At 37.5% G+C, this 18,284-nt stretch overlaps 1 protein-coding gene across 1 annotated transcript in view; it reads right to left on the bottom strand.

Annotated features, from left to right (window-relative positions):
* Nucleotides 1-7,129: 7,129 nt before the first annotated feature.
* The window catches only part of JPH1 (junctophilin 1), a 76,783-nt gene continuing 65,628 nt past the window's right edge, over nt 7,130-18,284 (bottom strand). Inside the window, exons 3-5 of the mRNA XM_010184026.1 lie at nt 16,094-16,755; nt 7,905-8,000; nt 7,130-7,738 (exon numbers count right to left, since the gene is read on the bottom strand). Of these exons, the coding sequence (XP_010182328.1) occupies nt 7,920-8,000; nt 16,094-16,755 (743 nt within the window). The 3' untranslated portion in view covers nt 7,130-7,738; nt 7,905-7,919. The remainder of the gene's footprint in view (nt 7,739-7,904; nt 8,001-16,093; nt 16,756-18,284) is intronic.

Below are 18,284 nucleotides of genomic sequence, written 5' to 3'. Positions count from 1 at the left end.
GGAATGCATGGACCCCATCCGTTGGGATGCAAATGTCTTTCAATTACCTTATCTTTGCAGAATGTCTTTTTTTAGCCCTAGCCCCTGTGAAAGGCTGCTGGTGCTCTGCTGCCTTCACCGTTTCCATGGTAGCCGATCCCATCCTTTCGTGACTTTCTCATCAGTGGCCTAAACAAGATCTAGAACTGTCATAATTAAAATGGAAGTCAGTTTACAACGTTTTTGAAGGCTGGATGGTATTATATGATAAAAGTACTTTGCAGCTAAAAATGGGTAAGTAATTAAGCACCATTATCTTAAATTATTATACTTTCAGAGGTATTCTGTGGAACATGTCCTGAATATAGTAAAATTGCAATGTTAAATACAGTTAATGACACTGTTCCAGAAGTACAGAACGTAATGGTTTAACCAACCCAGAGTTACTGCAGCCCCATTTTAACTAACTTCACCTCCCCCAAACTCGGCCTTCCTAAAAAGCACTGCCAGTTCAAGCATTTCAGCTGCATGCCCTTGGAATCAGACCCAGACTTGGATTCTGACTGGGACCCCACACTCAGAGCCAGTAGCTCCAATGGCTGATCCGAAATCCTGATCTAAATGCTTTCAACTTACGGCATATTTGTAGGCCAGATTCAATATTTTCATAGGCTGCAGTTTTCAGCATAATACCCGATTTTTTCCCACTTCCCCCCGTCCCGTCCCCACAAATGTCTTTGAATAGAAACTGTGAGGTGTTCAGGAGCTGGAAAATTTTTAAACTTATTAGGTGCAGACTCAAACTTGAAATGTAGGGAGCCATTCTCAGAAATCTTGGTCAAGGTATGTCTTTTGTGGTCTAACTCACTGTCTCTGCCAAGCCGCTACTTGGTGAACCACAATTTGGAAATATAAGAAAGACATGGCTCCTCTCTCAGATTCATGTACTGATCTCAAAGGACTTCAGGTACTGCCAAGGATTACCATGCAAGTGATTACTGTGAAACATAACAGCTGGAATTCTCTCTTTGACTATATTCTCTGCCCTGGTGAGACCGCATCTGGAATATTGTGTCCAGTTCTGGGCCCCTCAGTTCAAGAAGGACAGGGAACTGCTGGAGAGAGTCCAGCGTAGGGCTACAAAGATGATCAAGGGAGTGGAGCATCTCCCTTATGAGGAGCGGCTGAGGGAGCTGGGTCTCTTTAGTTTGCAGAAGAGGAGACTGAGGGGAGACCTCATTCATGTTTATAAATATTTAAAGGGTGAGTGTCACGAGGATGGAGCCAGGCTCTTCTCGGTGACAAACAATGATAGGACAAGAGGTAATGGGCACAAGCTGGAACACAGGAGGTTCCACTTAAATTTGAGAAGAAACTTCTTCTCAGTGAGGGTGACAGAGCACTGGAACAGGCTGCCCAGAGAGGTTGTGGAGTCTCCTTCTCTGGAGACATTCAAAACCCGCCTGGACGCCTTCCTGTGCAACCTCATCTAGGCGTTCCTGCTCCGGCAGGGGGATTGGACTAGATGATCTTTTGAGGTCCCTTCCAATCCCTAACGTTCTGTGATTCTGTGATTCTGTGATTCTGTGATTCTGTATTTTCTTCCAATTTGGATAAATCAGTATTTAAAAAGTTCAAAACTTATAGCTTAGAGCCTATAATTCACCTCTCTGTAATTTATTGCTCTTTCCTCAATTAACATTAAAGCCACTTATGAAAGTAAAACCTGGTCTTTGTCTAAACGAATGTTCCTCAATTTCCACAGAGCTGTCTGATTTGTCAGTGTAAGACATGGAGGAAGACATATGAAAGCTCAGGCATGTGAGCAAAAGCAAATTTCCAACAGAAGATGTATTTTATTCCATCTAACAATCCACATGTCTGTTTATCAAGTCCAGAAATCATCATACCACAGTGCCACAGCAAATCACAACCCTCGAGGGGGCTCTTTGGTCTTTTGAGTTGAGAATCCACTCCAGCTGTGTGGCCAGTCTCTTTCACAATCTTACCATGGACTTTTGTAGTTGAGTTCATAACCCAGCTGATACCAGATTTTTTCCTCAACGATAACAGCATTATGTTAGTTTCTATGAATTATGAAGAGCCATTAGAAATGTCTGTGTATAGAGTGTTCGGTCATTTTCTCTTTGATTCTCATATACTGTGTTTAAATCACTGCCCTGCTACTGGAGACTGTGAGAGTAGCTTTGAAATTAGAATAACAGTTGCATAAACCAGCATCAATAATATGCAGAAAACTGGACCAAAGGAAAGCTGTGACACAACACATGCAATTCGGTGTAGGACAAACTGCAAGAGGTGGTTTCCACAGCTGTAGTGAGCTAAACTCGCTGCCTCAACAAGTGTGCAGCCCCACAGAAAAAGCTTGAGGTACTGGAGTAAGTGTAAGGGCAAACGGCTGTGTGTGGGGAAAAGGAGGGCAAGTTGAATTTGCTTGAGTTGGGGGATGGGGGGTGATTTGGCAGTGGAGAATAAAAGATAATTAAAAAAAATAGAGGAAGCACAGAAAAATACAACTAAAACCATTTCAAGAGTGATAAGGAAAATCCCGTTCTTTTCCATCACTGAAAAAAATTCGAAACCTTCTTCTTGGAGAAATGGCACTCAATACTGCCAGTTCGCACCTAACATCTCCTGGATAAAGAGTCCCAGGAGTCTGTGAAAAGCATTAGCTGAAACAAATGCATATTGACATGATGAAATTTAGATGAACAGATTAAAAACACTCTGCCTGCTTCCTGCTTTTTCTTTTCTCTTCCTAGCAATCAAAAGGAAGAAACATGAGATATTTTAATAAATTCTGTTACCAGCTTCATTTTGGCTTTCGGTTTTATGGGGGTGAGGGATTAGTTCAGCTGTTACAGTGGTGGTTACAACACAAACTGTTTAGATGGATTAAACTTTTACTTTTTCTTTCTAGTCTGAAAGCCACTGACATTATAGACAGTTTTTCTTAAAGATGTTGCTTATGGAAATTATATTTACCTCCTCCAATAGTAGTATGTGTAATGTCTCTTATTTTGCAGTTTCTGCATCCAGCATGAAAAAAAAAATCAAGATGGATACTGTAGATGTCTCAGCTACAGCATCCTGGCATGTACAGCCTCTTATTCAGAATTCACATAATTTCTGTTCTGTCTCTGTGAATATTAAATGCGAGAATGAGAAGACTACTCCATCTGAAAGGCTTATTTCATTTCCCTTCTCTTCACTCGCTTTGTTTACTGAATTACATTTCCATAGGAGGAGGGTATGTAGAACTGTCTGCCCTGACTAAACGGTTCAAATGAGCTATGAGTAAAACCATTTAGATATAACTCACCACGTTTTATTAATAACATGGAAGTTGTTTAGTTAGTAACTAAGAATGTCACTGTAGCTCAATACGTAGTGCACTTCTGCAGGCTTTTATTGCTACATTCAGGTTATTGTCAGAATCTTTTAATATTGTGTAACTGTATCTTAAGAGAGCTTTTAATAGGTATGCAATGTATAATTAAAAGTTATGTGGATAACTATTTAAAGACTTAATCAAACACTCGTAAAGAGGTGTTCACTCCTTTTAAAGTCAGCATTCAGTTGTTTTATGATTTTTTTAACATGGGTCTGTATCTGAAAGGCCAGTTATAGTCTTCTGTAGTGAAACTTCAGCTTTTGAACTGAATCCCTCCTTTCCGAATGTAAATAGGAGAGATTCCACACTCTTTGCATCCCTCCCTGTTTTCTTATGGGAAAGTAAAGTAAGGAGGTCCCTTCCAACCCAAACCATTCTATGATTCTATATACTAACTAAAGAAAGGACAAGATACACTAAAAAGCAAGGATAACATTTTTTTTTTCTTCAGCTACTGGCCCCTCAACATCATTCATTTGCTGTTTTCCTGTGTACGATATATGTATTTTGTTTAATCAGAATAGTTGCCCAAAGAGTTGCCCAAGAAACCAGACCTCAAACTCAGAGCTAAGAGCCCCCTGCCTACTGCCTCTGTGGGCACACAGGCAGCTGTGCCAGGAGAAACTGCCTTGCCTGGGAAAAACTTTCCTTGCACTCAAGTGGGGTAAAATTTTCCACGCTGCAGCAAATCTGGAGCATTAAGTTGCATTGGGTATCTATGTTTTTACTTTTCCCTTAGGCATAGCAGATGCATTCCCACGTAACCCCATTTGTAAGTTTACAACTGATACAACCCACTGGTAAAAACATCTCACAGGAAAAATGTCCATCTGCTTTCAGACATCACAGAAAAATTGTTGTATTTCTAGGTACATGTTGATTTTTGAGAACTATGAACACTGATGGGCACAGAAAGCTGTCATGGTGCTCAGCCGATGCTGAAAACTTTTTCTTCAAGTTCTGGTCAAATCCTTTGCTTGTTGCTGTTAAGATTTACATAAGCCTGAGTATATTATCACATTCATAGAACTTAAAAAATATTTCACGCCAACTTTATTTTGTTATTGAATTATGTTATACAATGTGAATCACAAAATGTCAGAGAAGAGCTGTCTCCACGAACTTGACTACACAATTTTCAGCCATTATAGTTATTTCTGTTTATGCTTCTGGAGAACGTATTTTTCTCTACTTTAGGAGCCTAAAATTGTCTTTAGGAAGTGGGTTATTGCACAGAAAATACAAATTCTTAAAGTTAAGCTTCATGCTGGTAGAATTAGTTTAAAGAATAAGACAGCAACAATTCCTTCCCAAAAATACGTTTCCATTAAATAGGAATTACGAAGAACATTTGCTCTCCTTTTGAACTGAACATTAGGATTTCAGTACAGTTGGCTAGGAATCTGACCTGGCATCACAGAAAATAAAATTCTCAGCTGATTTACTAGATCAGCAAATATGGTGGCTTTAAGACAGTTATAATGATGAATTTTATCTGTGTAGAACATTGGCTCACAAACTTCATGTTAATCTTGAACCTGTGAAGACCTTGAAAAGGAGGGAAGTCTATAAAGTCTCACTTACAAGAACAGCTGTTAATGGACCAGTCACTCACTGATTAAAGCAAGATTGATTAAACCATCCTTGCAGTGGGAATATAATTTAAGATACTAAATTTATAAAGATACAAAAATCCTGTATCAGAAGATAAAAGAAGACACATAAGGAAACTTGCCTCCCTCCCCCCTCCTTTTTTATTTTTAATTTAAATTGTTTCCCAGAATAATTTTGTTGAAAACAGTAACTCACAGTGATTTCAAAGGGGCCAGGACTTCACCCATTTTCCTGCTTTGCCCCTCGTTTATTGAATTTGTTAGAAAAAAATGTTTCCAGAAAGTGAACAAAGTAGTTCATAAACAGGAAAAACTAGTCTGAAACTCTATTAATAACCAACTTATTTTTATTAGAGCAAATACAGTTGTGAAAACTGTACATTGTACATTTTGGGTCAAGAATTATAAATAGAGAAACTCATACATAAAGAGCTCATTCTTTGACAGCAAGAAACTTTAAATAGACAAAATGACATTATTAAGTACATTGGCAGGCTTCATTGTGCTGTCCAAAATGTAGTGTACAGTATAACAACCAATTATAAATAGCCTTTCATGTAAAATACAACTGTGCACATTTTAGAAAAATACTAACAATTTGTTTGAGCTTTGTTTTAAAAAAGCTTATAAATCATACATATTTATAAATGGTACTAACATGCTTACTTAAATTTATAAACATTTTCATAAGCTTTGTTACCCATTATTTCCAGAGCATAAAGTGTTTTAAATAAACATTTACTAGGAATTAAATATGTCAGTTACAAAATTACCTCTCCATGTAAGGAGACAGGGGGTGATTTCACTGTTGTATGGAACATTTCGCCCATTATGTCAAGGCTTACACAGTAACTTTTAAAATTTTGTTCCTATTGAAAAATTACTTTCCTTAATTTAAAACACAATTTAAACTTTTTTTTTTTAAAATAAATATACAGGTTTTATTTTCATTTGCTCTCTTTCTGCTTTCTTCTTTATCCACACTGGTCAAAACACAGGATTCTCAACATACCTCTGTAAAAAACACCACGGTGTTACTGCCCTGCTTGGAGCTGCTTCGCTGCACAATATTCAGTCCATACCTACGTTACTTTTAATATGCTGCATGAAAAGATAGCTAATGTACTTGGTAAGAATGTCGCCTGTTAAACCATGCAAACACGTAGAAAGTTTACAAACAGGTTCAAAAACTATATTGTATGTAAGATTTTCTAAGAGAGATAAAATAAACCATAATACAAGCCCTTTGCTTTTTGCAGCTTTAAATTAAAATATTTACTTGCCAAATGATCACACCACGTATTTTCAGTAAATAAGCATGCTTTTGATTAATATAGGGTACAATAATTACAGTAAAATGGCACATAAAAAGAAACATGATCACATCATTTGAACAAAGGGCTGTGAAACTACTTAAGACAAACTTTCCAAATGAAAATTTTGAGGCTTTTTGAATGCTTAATGCCGAGGTAAAATTATAAATGAACTTTAAAGACACTGAAGGCATCAAATCAATAAACAATCACTTAACATTTCTAAATGCTCTACCTGAATGTATTCAACACAAATATAGTATTTTAAAATTATGATAATTTATTATGAGCATTAGCTAGCTTAACTGTCATTGGCATTAATGTGCACTCAGACAAGACTTTATTTTAACCGCTGGCAAAATACCTCAGTGTTGAAACATAATAATTCAAATCATCAATTACCACAGCACCAGAAATTTAAAAAAAAAAAAAAGAAAAAGAAAAAAGTCAACATGCAAACCCTGTATCTCGTCTTTCTTGGCTTATTCTGATATTTCACCTCCTGTTTAGAACGTGCTGATATCAACTTAAGATTCTTACTTTTTTATTATGAAAATTTCTGCTTGCTATTTGCATAAGCATTTGAGCACTTTTAGGAAGATAATAACATCTTTAAATTTTGCAGTCATGGAATATTACTTACTAAACCTTAAAGCAAAATGGCTTTTCAGGTTTAGGAAAATGAATTTAAGAATTTTATCTTTGGATTAGAAAAAGTGATTTCATTTTCTACTTCTGCTGCCAGGCAGAACTGGTAGCTTTCTCCAGGTTGGACCAGACACTGTGTTATGGCTATACATCAAATTTCATAAACAATGAATGAACAGAATCATGCACAGGCAAATGAAACTCGATCTTGCAGAACACTGCAGGAGATGTTAAAAGCAGCAGGTAATGGAGTAAGACTGGTGACTGATGCTGCTAACTATTTCTTCTAATGAGATAGATAGGAGTGAACGCTGGAATCACTTCCACAGCAACAGAATCCTCTGACCACATTCCTCTGGCAGTCGTTTTCCCATCTCCCCACTAAAAACATCAGACGGTAAAATAGTAAGGCAGCTGTTAGCTTCCATCAACAAAAAGTGCAGCTCCGTACATTTTCAGTTTAGTCACACTCTGCTGGAACAGATGGAGAAGCCAACGCACTTCACTGGCGGGGCTGCTTCAGCAGATTATTTTGTTTGTTTTCCAACATGGCTGCTTGCTTCAGCTTTCAGAAGACCCCAAAGCCACGAGCCATCAGCAGAGAAACTGAGCTGGGCCCCTGGCTGAATTTTCCAAGTTTCATTTCTCTTGCGTCCCATCCCAATTCCAAGCCTCCTTCCCTGTGTCTGAGTATGACAGGTGCCATTTAAAAGGCTGATGACACAACTGCAGAGAACTGTGGGCTAACACCACTAGTTGTCATGACTTCACTGAAGGGTCAAAACAGTTACATTATTAAATAACTATGTTGAATCACATTCAGGCATAGCTAAAATTAAAGTAGGGAACGTTAAAAGTATGCAAAGAAATTAAAATCTTTATTCTTTGAGGTGGGGTGGATATGGTGATTTTAAACGAAAACAAGACCTTTCTTACCTTTCCTAATTCCAATCAAGTTAGGAAATGGACAAAAAGAATGGCTAAACCAATATTCAACAGCATTACCAGGGCGATCATGACTGAGTTAGGGCCCTGAAAATAAAATAAAGATATCAGAATTAATGCAACCTTCCACACAGTGCACAGCAATGAATGCGACCTGGCTTTATAATTCCTACCTGTTTTGATCTTGCTCTGACAATTACCTAAATATTAAAAATACAGTCTCTGCTCCTGAAACATAGCCATTACCTGTTGTATTCTGGTGAGCTAAATATCATCTGTGTGAAAATGAGCTGGATAAATACAGGTGAGAGTACGTTATTACACTGCTCTTAATCACACTGAGATTAAACCATCTGACAAACATGATTGCATAAGCAAATGAAAACAAATCCATCAGCACAAAACCAGTATCAGCTTAAAATAAAGCACTGCTCTTCATACTTACAGTAAGTTTCTTCTTTAATTCCAACCCTTTTCAAAACAGACATGACAATGTGTTCTAAGATTTTTTTTATTACCAAAGGGGAAAAAAAAGTTACTTATGATTGCACAAACATACCTAGCAATTACAGGTTAAAAACCATTTTTATACCTGCAAAATTAAACTTGTTTTGATTTACTCCCACTTATCTCACAGACCCATGTACAGAAGAAATGAAAAGTCAAAATACTCCTTCCCTTCCTACCTAGAGCTAAACTTTGTTAAAAAACTCAGTCTTACAAAATTTTAGTCTTCCTGTGAAGCCAGAGAACAAAGTTTTTAATACTTTTCAGCAATTTTGGATAGATTTTTTTAGATATGGATGCTGTCTAATGAGCAACTTGAAATAATGTCCCAAAGAGAGTGAAGTTCTCAATTCTTCTGTTCTCCTCATAACATATTTAATTTACTACAATATTTTTTCACAAAGATTTGTGTACGTTTATATTTCAAGGTTGCACAATTACTGTAAGTAAAAACAGAAAAACTCTTCACTCAGACAATGCTATCCTAAATCGCAAAAAGAGCTGACCAAAAAATCTCTGAACAATTTTCTGAGATGCGTAAGGATCACTGGTTTGCATAAGAAGGTATGTATTTCATTAGAAATGATGTCATTTTTTTCACTCTCCATACCAGGCACATCTTGCAGAAGTTCATTATGCTTCATGACACTGCTACCATTAGCTATATAATTTCTGGAATGCTAAGGTGTAAGAACTTGCTATTACTAATTTGCTGCAGCAGTGTAACTGGGAAGCTATTGAATAGTACTTGTGTCATTATTATACCACATGCTCTTATCCTGAAACAGTCTCTTTAAACACTTCCTACCAGAACACCCCTTTACACAGTAGTTAAGACAGCAGACCAGATGTACACTGCTAAGTTCTTGAACAAGTCACAAAATATGTCATGTCAAGTACTCCTTAAATCTCTGGGGAGTCTAAACCCAATCAGCACCTCTGTCCATAAAGGTCATAAATTTTCCATTGCACCTATTCAACAGAACCTGTCCACATGCTGAGGAAACAGGTGTTCAAGTTCAAAAATGACTGAGACTATCAGGATGTGAGTTAAATGTTGCCATCGGGGTAACGGTATAGGCAGCAACATTCATCTTTTGCTTAATGGCAGAATGTCTAAAATATTCACTAGGGAACTGAAGATTAGGTTTAAGGTCACCTTAGTCAAGAGGATTTTTAATAACAAGTTCCCACTTACCGGTGGAGTTTTAACCATTGGGTCACAGAATAAAAGTGGACCCATGTTCCTTTCTTCTTTCTGGAAGTGAGCCACCATGTGCCACAGAATATGAGACACCTAGTGACTACAAACAGGCGTAAAAGGAAGCGTGACTCCAGACGTGGTTACGTTTCTGACCACAGCACTGTAAGCAGTCATGCTGTAGCAGTGTGCAACTCAAAGTTAGTTTCTTCTTCCTCTTCCTGGCATGGTCACAGCTGTGCTAATTCGGGTAATTCTATGATTTTCTACTGTGAAGGAAATCCAAGTTCGCATCAGGATTCCCAAATGCATTTGGCAATTGGAAGAATTATGCATGAAAGCCATATTGGAAGAATTTGAGCAATAAAACATATTTTACTTCAAACAACAGCTACTTTCAGAATTTCTCTGTTTTGCTGTCTTGAAATGTCAGTGTCAACAATGTTAGAGTGAACCTAACATTTAATAGCTTCATTTGCAAAAAAACCCCAACAGAATCTTATGACAAACAAGAATAGTACATACATGCTAATGTTACATCTCTCTTTACAGGAAGTATGATTACGCTATTAATTTCCATTAAGATTTCGATTCAGCATCTTTCTCATTAGTGCTGAGACACTGGAACAGGTTGCCCAGAGAAGTCTTGGGTGCCTCATCACTGAAAGTGATGCACAAAAGTTGGACAGGGTTTTGAGTAACCTGATGTAGTGAAATCTGTCCCCGTCCAAGGAAGGGGGGGGGATGGACTAGATTATCTTTAATGTTCCTTCCAATCCAACCCATTCTATGATCCTATGATTCTAATAAGGACTCCCTGTGTGACCAAAATCAGGTCAATAGTTCCTTTATGATTTGGGATCCCACCTAAAGATTTTACAGTCACATTGCACCAAAAATTGCAAGGAACTGTGAAGGAGATCATTGCCTAATACCATTAAAATTCACCAGGATTTTGCCATCTAATGCTTTACATATTTGAAAATAACATCCATGAAAATCAAGTTGATTTACTACTATTGAAGAAAAAACTGGACCTATGGAGACTTTGTGAGAGCCAGGAACTCATTCATTACCTGAAATATATCCTGAAATAGCATCCTGATTGCTGCAAGATAGCTTTTGGCTGAATGGCAAGTTGGGACCACAGCTTAAACAGCAACTTGGCATTATTAATGCACAGGCTCACAGAGTTAAGCTTAGTGGAGGGGCAGGGGAGTTTTCTATCGATGCATCTGTCAGTCAGGGTAGGTATAACAGTCTCACCACAACGTCAGATAAATTAGGCTAAAAAACCTAGGGGCTATGGTCTGAATCAAGAAATCTCATCTACAAAGAGAGAAGAAAGTGCCACCTTAAGAACTGGGTTATTGATTTTATATGAAGATCAAAGAAAGTGTGTTATCTGGTTACGATAAGGAGTCTATGCTTTATACAAAGAAGTAAATCTCATCTCCTTTTGCCTGCTATGTGCGTTTTGTTTCCTCTTCTGATAACTACAACTTTCAGCCTAAAGCAGAATTTCCTGATATACTAAAAAATGATCAAACAATATTTGCAGAGGACATGGTTATTATGCAATAAACTACTACCTGTTTTGTAGATACCTATGAAATGAGTGTTTAATGCTATAAAACAAATACCATAAATAAAACTTTAGTGTCCTGCAAGGGCTTGAAATAGCAAAAGCCAAAATGAGTCTCAACAGTCCAAGAGTGACTAGAACAGGTGCACTAAAAGCTGCAGTAGAAAAACTCAGTCCTGCTTAAAAACTGCCCTTTCAGCTTCTAGTAACTCAGGCACCGACGTAGTTAAAAATACAACCACACAATTAGTTTTCATCTGGGGAAGGAAGAAAGTTATTTTTCCTAAAATGTAGTGCCATGAAGTACTAGGCCTAGTCTTGCAATCCCATTGCATTAGGAAGGTCCAACAAATTTAGCATAAAGTTCTTGCTCAGAGGTTTTTTTTAGGATCAGGCAAATACTGAACTACTTTTTTAACATCATGGTAGTTATATCCCTTACTAACTGGATATTAAGTGAACAAAGACATGAGAGTAGAAGCACACTGGGTAACATTCAGCAAAATGTAATGAATGTAGCTACAGGTGAAAACCAGGCTAAACACTCTGTGTGGCTTAAAAATCTTTACCTACAAAAAGAAAAAATGAAAATACAGTAAAATACTTGTGTCTGGGCTTGTACCTGACCTAAGGCAAAACATGGACACATGTCAGGCAAATAAAATGTGTATTCATTAATGTACAGTACGGTGGCATTTTTTGCAATTCAATCCTACTTTTTATCCGAATCCAAGTCAATCTCAAATTAACTCATATTCAAGGTGGGAAAGCAGCATGCAAGCTGATACTGGGGCTAAAGGCTGCTAACGAGCAATTAGAAACAACTCTTAGTACTGGTTTGTGGTTAGATGTCTCTGTGCACACTTCACTTTGTGGTAAATATGAGGTAATTTAAGGTAATTTAATTCTTAGTGAAAAAAGGACGATTTACCTCTCATTTATTAGGGTAAATGCCTGCAAACAGACAGCTATTTTGAAGTAGCTGACGAAGGGTGACTTTGTCATCATGCTTTATACATGTTTTCACCTTGACAAAACTATGACTCTTTCTTATGAGCTCTGAAATTATTTTAAACTTTGATTTTTGAACATTAAAAAATAAGCACATGGAGAAATACATTTTTATATGTGGTGTAAGAAGTATGTGCTGATATTTTCAAAGTATAATGCCAGAAATTGGGATATCTAGAGAATCAGTCCTGTTCTATAACTAACTTACTGCACAGATGATATTCAATGACATTCTTAAGGATATAACAGAGTCACAGAAAAGATGAAACATGAATTTGATTACTACAACAGCTGCTGCAGACTTTTCTGTAAATAAAGTTGTTTAAAGTTCTTAATCAAAATTAAAGTTTATATTTCATTCCGATGCGAGAAATAGCTTTGATTTAGATAGATCTTAGTTCTTCCTAAGAAGGAAGAACTGAAAATCTTACATTCTGTATTTATGTTCTTAGTGCATTACCACTGGAAACTTGGAAAAATCATGGTGCAATTTTATACAGCACACGTTCAGATCATCTAATGAAAGTGCACAATAAACATTATAGATTAATTTTTGCATTCCAAAAACCTGTTTTCTCATTCTCTTTTCATGAGAGGGAGAGTTATTTTCTCTTTATATTCCTTAATAAATATTTTTTTAAACTGTTATGGAGGGTCTAAGGCAGATTACTTTCAAATCCCAACAAAATCCTTTGTCAGGATGACTAGAAAGCAATTACAATTACTGACAAAACCAAAATAATTCTCCAGCACAGCCCTAGAATTCTGAGGTCTCTCAAGATTCAGAAGTGTTTGGGATAAAGAGAAATACATAATCTGGCTTCTCCTCAGTAACTGTGCACTTGTAGGTTTGCCACTGTGTAACTCCAGCACACTGCTGAGCTCTGTCCAGGAGCACTATTTTTCTGAAGCTGAAAGGTGATACTAAAAATTGAAAAGAAAAGTCTCCAGGCAATGTTAACAGTCATTCTGTACTAAGTCTCTCCTGCAGCCTGCTAGGCCAGTAGGCTACTCCTTTCTGCTGTAATTGTTTTAGGAATTTCACTCATTTCAGCGTTTTAAAGAAATAAGCATGTAGGAAATCTATTCTGTAAGGGCAAATTTATAGATACACATGGAAGACATCTTTGAAAAAAACCACATACATCCACTTATTATTTTATACATACTATTATCCTTCCTCTTGATAATAAAAGTAATGCAATGAGGGTGCTCCAAAAGACACAGAGCAACAGCTCCCAGATAACCTGTAATATCGGTAAACAAACAGTAGCTAATGTACAATATCTTACCACTTCACCACCTTTTCTGATAACAGGCTATAGGTTCACAGTCCTTATCCTGATTACTCTAGAAGGTCAATAAACTGCTGTTTAGGTGCCCTATGTGGCTTCTTAAGGTGAAAACTCATTCAGCTCTGAAACATTATTTGCTTTGGATGGAGTGCAGAAAATATAAGGACTATTTCTAGCCACTCATTTTCACTGGAGCTGAGCAAAAAATTCCAATTCAGGCTGAAATGCTATGCATGCTCACTCAACATTTACAGCCTGACAGCTTTGTGCTACCCTACATAGGAGTCATATCTGTGAGATCCGAAAGGTTAAAGGGCTGATATCAGCTGTAATACAGATTTGCAGATTAGAAAACCACTGTGAACATCTACTTTGATCCGCACGAAACAGAATATATGCTTCCTGCTGAACTAGAGGATATCATCTTGGCAAAACGCTCATTACTGAACTATTCAGTGCTGGGTACAAAAACTTGGCATCTGAAAACTGATGTTACATTTAATTAATATAATTAAAAGCAATGTAAAGCAAGACTTTTATCTAAATCTGTCCAACTGCTGGATTTTCTTATATATTTGTCTGTTAGACTGGGAAACTATTTTATAAGGTGTACTTACAGAAAGTGATTTAATGTGTCAGATATTTTGCCTTGCATCTTTCACTGTAAGATATGTTTTAATCATTCTTGCGGCTCTTCGTTGGACTTTCACTTAAGGTTTGGTTGGCTTTTTTTTTCATTTGAAATCCCTGATTTAGGGACACTGTATTTTATTCCAGAAGGGGTTGCACCAGTGCCAAAACCAGATAAAACAGACTCCCATGTACTCTTGCTTAATCTTTCCTGTTGATAAATCTAAGGATTATATTAACATATCTGAACAACAGTGGCAGACTGGGAGCTCATTCTCAGTTGCCTCTCCTGCTCCTGATCCACCAGCCCTTTCCAGGTCCGATCCTGCATGACCAGACTCTCTTAAATGTCTTTCAGTATACAATCTCGCATTTTGCTGTGCTGCACATCAGTAAATACGTCCATCTTTCTTAGCAGGAGATTTAGATCAGCTTGTACTAGTGATCCGTTGTCTTCATTATTTATCAATTTCCTGGTCTCTGTATCTTTTGTAAACTTCACGTGTAATACTTTTTCATACCATTAATCAGAATGTTAACAGAGCAGCAGAATTAATCCAAGAACAACCTCACTAGAATACTACCAAATTACTGATGTTTTTCTACTTTTTGAGAATCATCAGTCGGTTTTTATTTCATTTAGCCTTTGCATTACTTTGGCTTCCTTGTCAGAATAAATAACTGCGTAAAAGCAAATCAAGTGACCTTCTTGACTGAGGATATGATTCCTCTGTCACACCTGAAGATGTGAAACTTATCTGACAAGAAGTTTTACAATGCATGTGTTGGTTGGAAATTCTTACACCTCTTTATTTTTAAATTCTTTATTAATGAAGTCTGGTGTCAATTACTGAACTGTTTTGCCTGAGATCTGTGCTAGGCTGTCTGGATCTCATTAAATGGCTCATTCTGTTTAACCCATCAATAATGACAGTTATTTTTCTACTGGAGTACCAAAAATGATTCAAAGAAACAATGCCTGTAAAAAAGAAACATTATGACAATTATCTAGACCTCTTCATTTGCTAAAGGTTAACTTTAGGATCTACAACTAACATTTTCCTGAGTTTTGCCTGGCCCAGAAATAATTTTATCATCAAAGATTCTGAATTTGGTAATGTGACTTTTTCTTCTAACATGGAAGAGAAATGCTATTTAGCCATCTCCTTTTCTGCATAACCGTTGATAGTTCTATTATTTCTAAATAATAACGAGATTCAGATTCACACTGATCTGGATGTATAATTTTAAAATTCCTTCTCCATTTCCTGATGAAAAAGAAAGCAAATTGTTTCATGCCACTGTAAAATGCAAGCACTGTTAGAAGTACACATTTTAAAATGCCAGCATCCTGTCTCCAACAACTGTCAAAACTAGACCTTTGGCAAAGAGCATGAGTGTAAATTATCCAACAATAATTTAATGAACATTGTTTTGGTGGGAGGAATATATATATCTGCAAAAATGTATCTACATGTACCCAAAACACACATATATACATACATACATACACTAATATACACACTAACACAGTTTTGTGTTTATGGATGCAATAGGGTCACTGAAACAGCCCCCTCCCTGGAAGTGTTCAATGCCAGGTTGGATGGGCCAGGTTGAGCAGCCCGTTCTAGTGGGAGGTGTCCCTGCCCATGGCAGGGGGGTTGGACTGCATGATCTTTAAGGTCCCTTCCGACCCAAACCATTCTGTGATATATTTCAAAAGACTGTCAGTATCTGGCTATCAACCATCCTTTCCCAGTTTTTAAAAAGGATAATATAAAGGACTGGAATATTTGTTTCTCACTCCAGTCTGGTGTAGTGGGTTATAGCTAGCAGACTGTATCCAGATGAACATTTGACAGAAGTGAGCTTTGCCTGTCTTTAGGTTGCAAAGCTCAGCACTAGGAAGCAAAAGGGTAGTGAAAGTGAAAAGGTTTCTGGCAGTACTCACCGAGCTGTTTTCTACTTCTTTTTTCACCACTGAATGTGACTCATTATTAGCTGGGTTCTTTGGTGCAGCAAATTCTGGTTTCTTAATTTTTGTGTCAGGTTTGTTTTCTTTGGCATCTGGCTTACCCCCAGATCTAGCAGGGCTTGGCTTCTGTGAGGTTGGTATCCGTGCAAGTGCTGACGGTGATGGGTTGACATATTCATCTTCTTCCCTGAGCTCCTGTGGAAGCACTGTTGGATTCACTTTTACATAATAGCCATGGTAGTGATCATGCAGCTCCCCATTCTCTGTGCTGATGGGATTGTGATGGGCTGAAAACTTTGGCTGGTGTTTCACAGCTACTTCCTCCTTCATTGGCGCTTTTGAATATAAAGGCTTGTTAACTGTGGATGTTATATTCTCAGTGGCTAAAAGCTTTTTATCTTGACTGAGTCTTGCCCCAGAAGTGGAGCTTTGCTTTTTCAGTTGTTTTGAAGGAGAAGGATCAGAAGAAAGAGGAGGACTATGTCTTGGACTTGCTTCTGGGGTTCGAGGGGGTGTAGTACCTTTTCGATAAAAGTGAGGTGACTCTTTTGGGGTGGGTGTTTTTTCTGGAACTTTTTCTTCAGATTTTTCTTTCACCTCCATTCCTTCTTGAAATTTCTGTTTGATATAATCAGGGCCTGAAAAATAGTGTAATAGAAATATTATGATTTAAACAGAAATAAAAGACTTCACAGTACAACTGCATTGGGATGTCAGATGCTGGCAGAGGCAGGTGTTACCAAAACTTCACTGACATCCATAGTGATTTACTCTAAATTGCTCAGTAGGTGAAGTTGCTGTACTTTTTGGTAATTGTTAGGACTACTTAATAATTTGTGTCAGTCACTTTACGTCTTCAGCTTTGTGAAGAGTCATAGGACATAAATTGTCTCTGAGTGAAGTCTGAGGGACAGAAGACTGACTTACCTTACATATCTATCATTCTTTTTCTCAGAGGCATGTAGTAAGGTATGTTTTGCCTAATTACAGTAATCTAACTTCTATCCTCATGATCGTAGTATCCATTTGACATGGAAGTAATTAACCATCAGAATGAAACATGTCTTCTGCCCTTATAACCTACTGGAAATAGGGCTTGAATAACTATTTTCCCTTTGTGTGCACGTTAGCTTGTCTTATATATGCATATATGTGCCTTGAACTCTCACATACAGGCTTTGCCTTCCTAATCTGATCACTTACCATACAGAGGCACAGGTTAACCACTCCAGTTGGCAACACAATTCTGTTTAGAAGCTAGGAAGACAAATTCTCTCACACTCACTAGGGAAATGCTTACAGAGCAGCCAGTATGAAGAATATCCTCCCCCCAGATCCTAGCTAAACATCCATGGGCACAGTGACCACTAGCACTTGCTTATCAAGGCGCATTTCTATGCAGCTGTTTACATAAAGACAAGCTGGCTGAGATGCTCCGCTCCAGATTTTGGTTGTCTGACTTAACAGTTCAATGCTAAGACTTGAGCAAACACTCTATTAAAATTGTTCTAAATGTGTCAGTATTGTGGGCAGTATTTTCTATTCTTCTTCCTAGAGATCATATCCCAGATTCCAGGGTCAGGTCCTATAAGAAGTCAGAAACTGGGGAGCTCTGTGAACAAAGAATTGTAATGATCTTTTTGTATGTTCAATAATGGCTTCCGCGAAATTTATTGCAACTGTTTCTCCATTTCTATCTTTGCTAGCATCACTACTTTCCTTTGATTTTTTTTAATCTCCTGCAAGTGAGGCTTATCTGTGGTTTATGTCACAGAGAAATTCTGTGCCCAGAGAAGAATGTCTGCACACATTTTTCTGCTTTTGAGTTTAAAGGCAGCTCTAGCTGTGATAGGCAAATACAGTGTTTTTACAGATGCCAGAAGCATATGCATCACTACACAGCGCTAAGATGAGAGGAAGGAAGAGCAGCATGAAGTTTTTGGAAGTTACTGAGTCATTTGGTAAGAACGCACTGCTGAGAAGAAGAATTACTTGGTATGCAATGTCTTCTGAGCAGGAAAATCACGACATTTTTAGGATCTCTGAAAACCAGGGGTGGAAATAGGGAGCCGTTAAGAAAGAAGGCTGGACGTAGACAAGCCAGGATTTGTTCTCAAATGATATTTGAGAAGGAAGCTTTGAGGGGTTAAGCCTACCCACAGGGAGA

Source organism: Mesitornis unicolor, unplaced genomic scaffold (genome assembly GCF_000695765.1).
Source record: "Mesitornis unicolor isolate BGI_N332 unplaced genomic scaffold, ASM69576v1 scaffold955, whole genome shotgun sequence".
NCBI classification, from domain to species: Eukaryota; Metazoa; Chordata; class Aves; order Mesitornithiformes; family Mesitornithidae; genus Mesitornis; species Mesitornis unicolor.
This window is presented reverse-complemented; position numbering and strand designations above follow the sequence as displayed.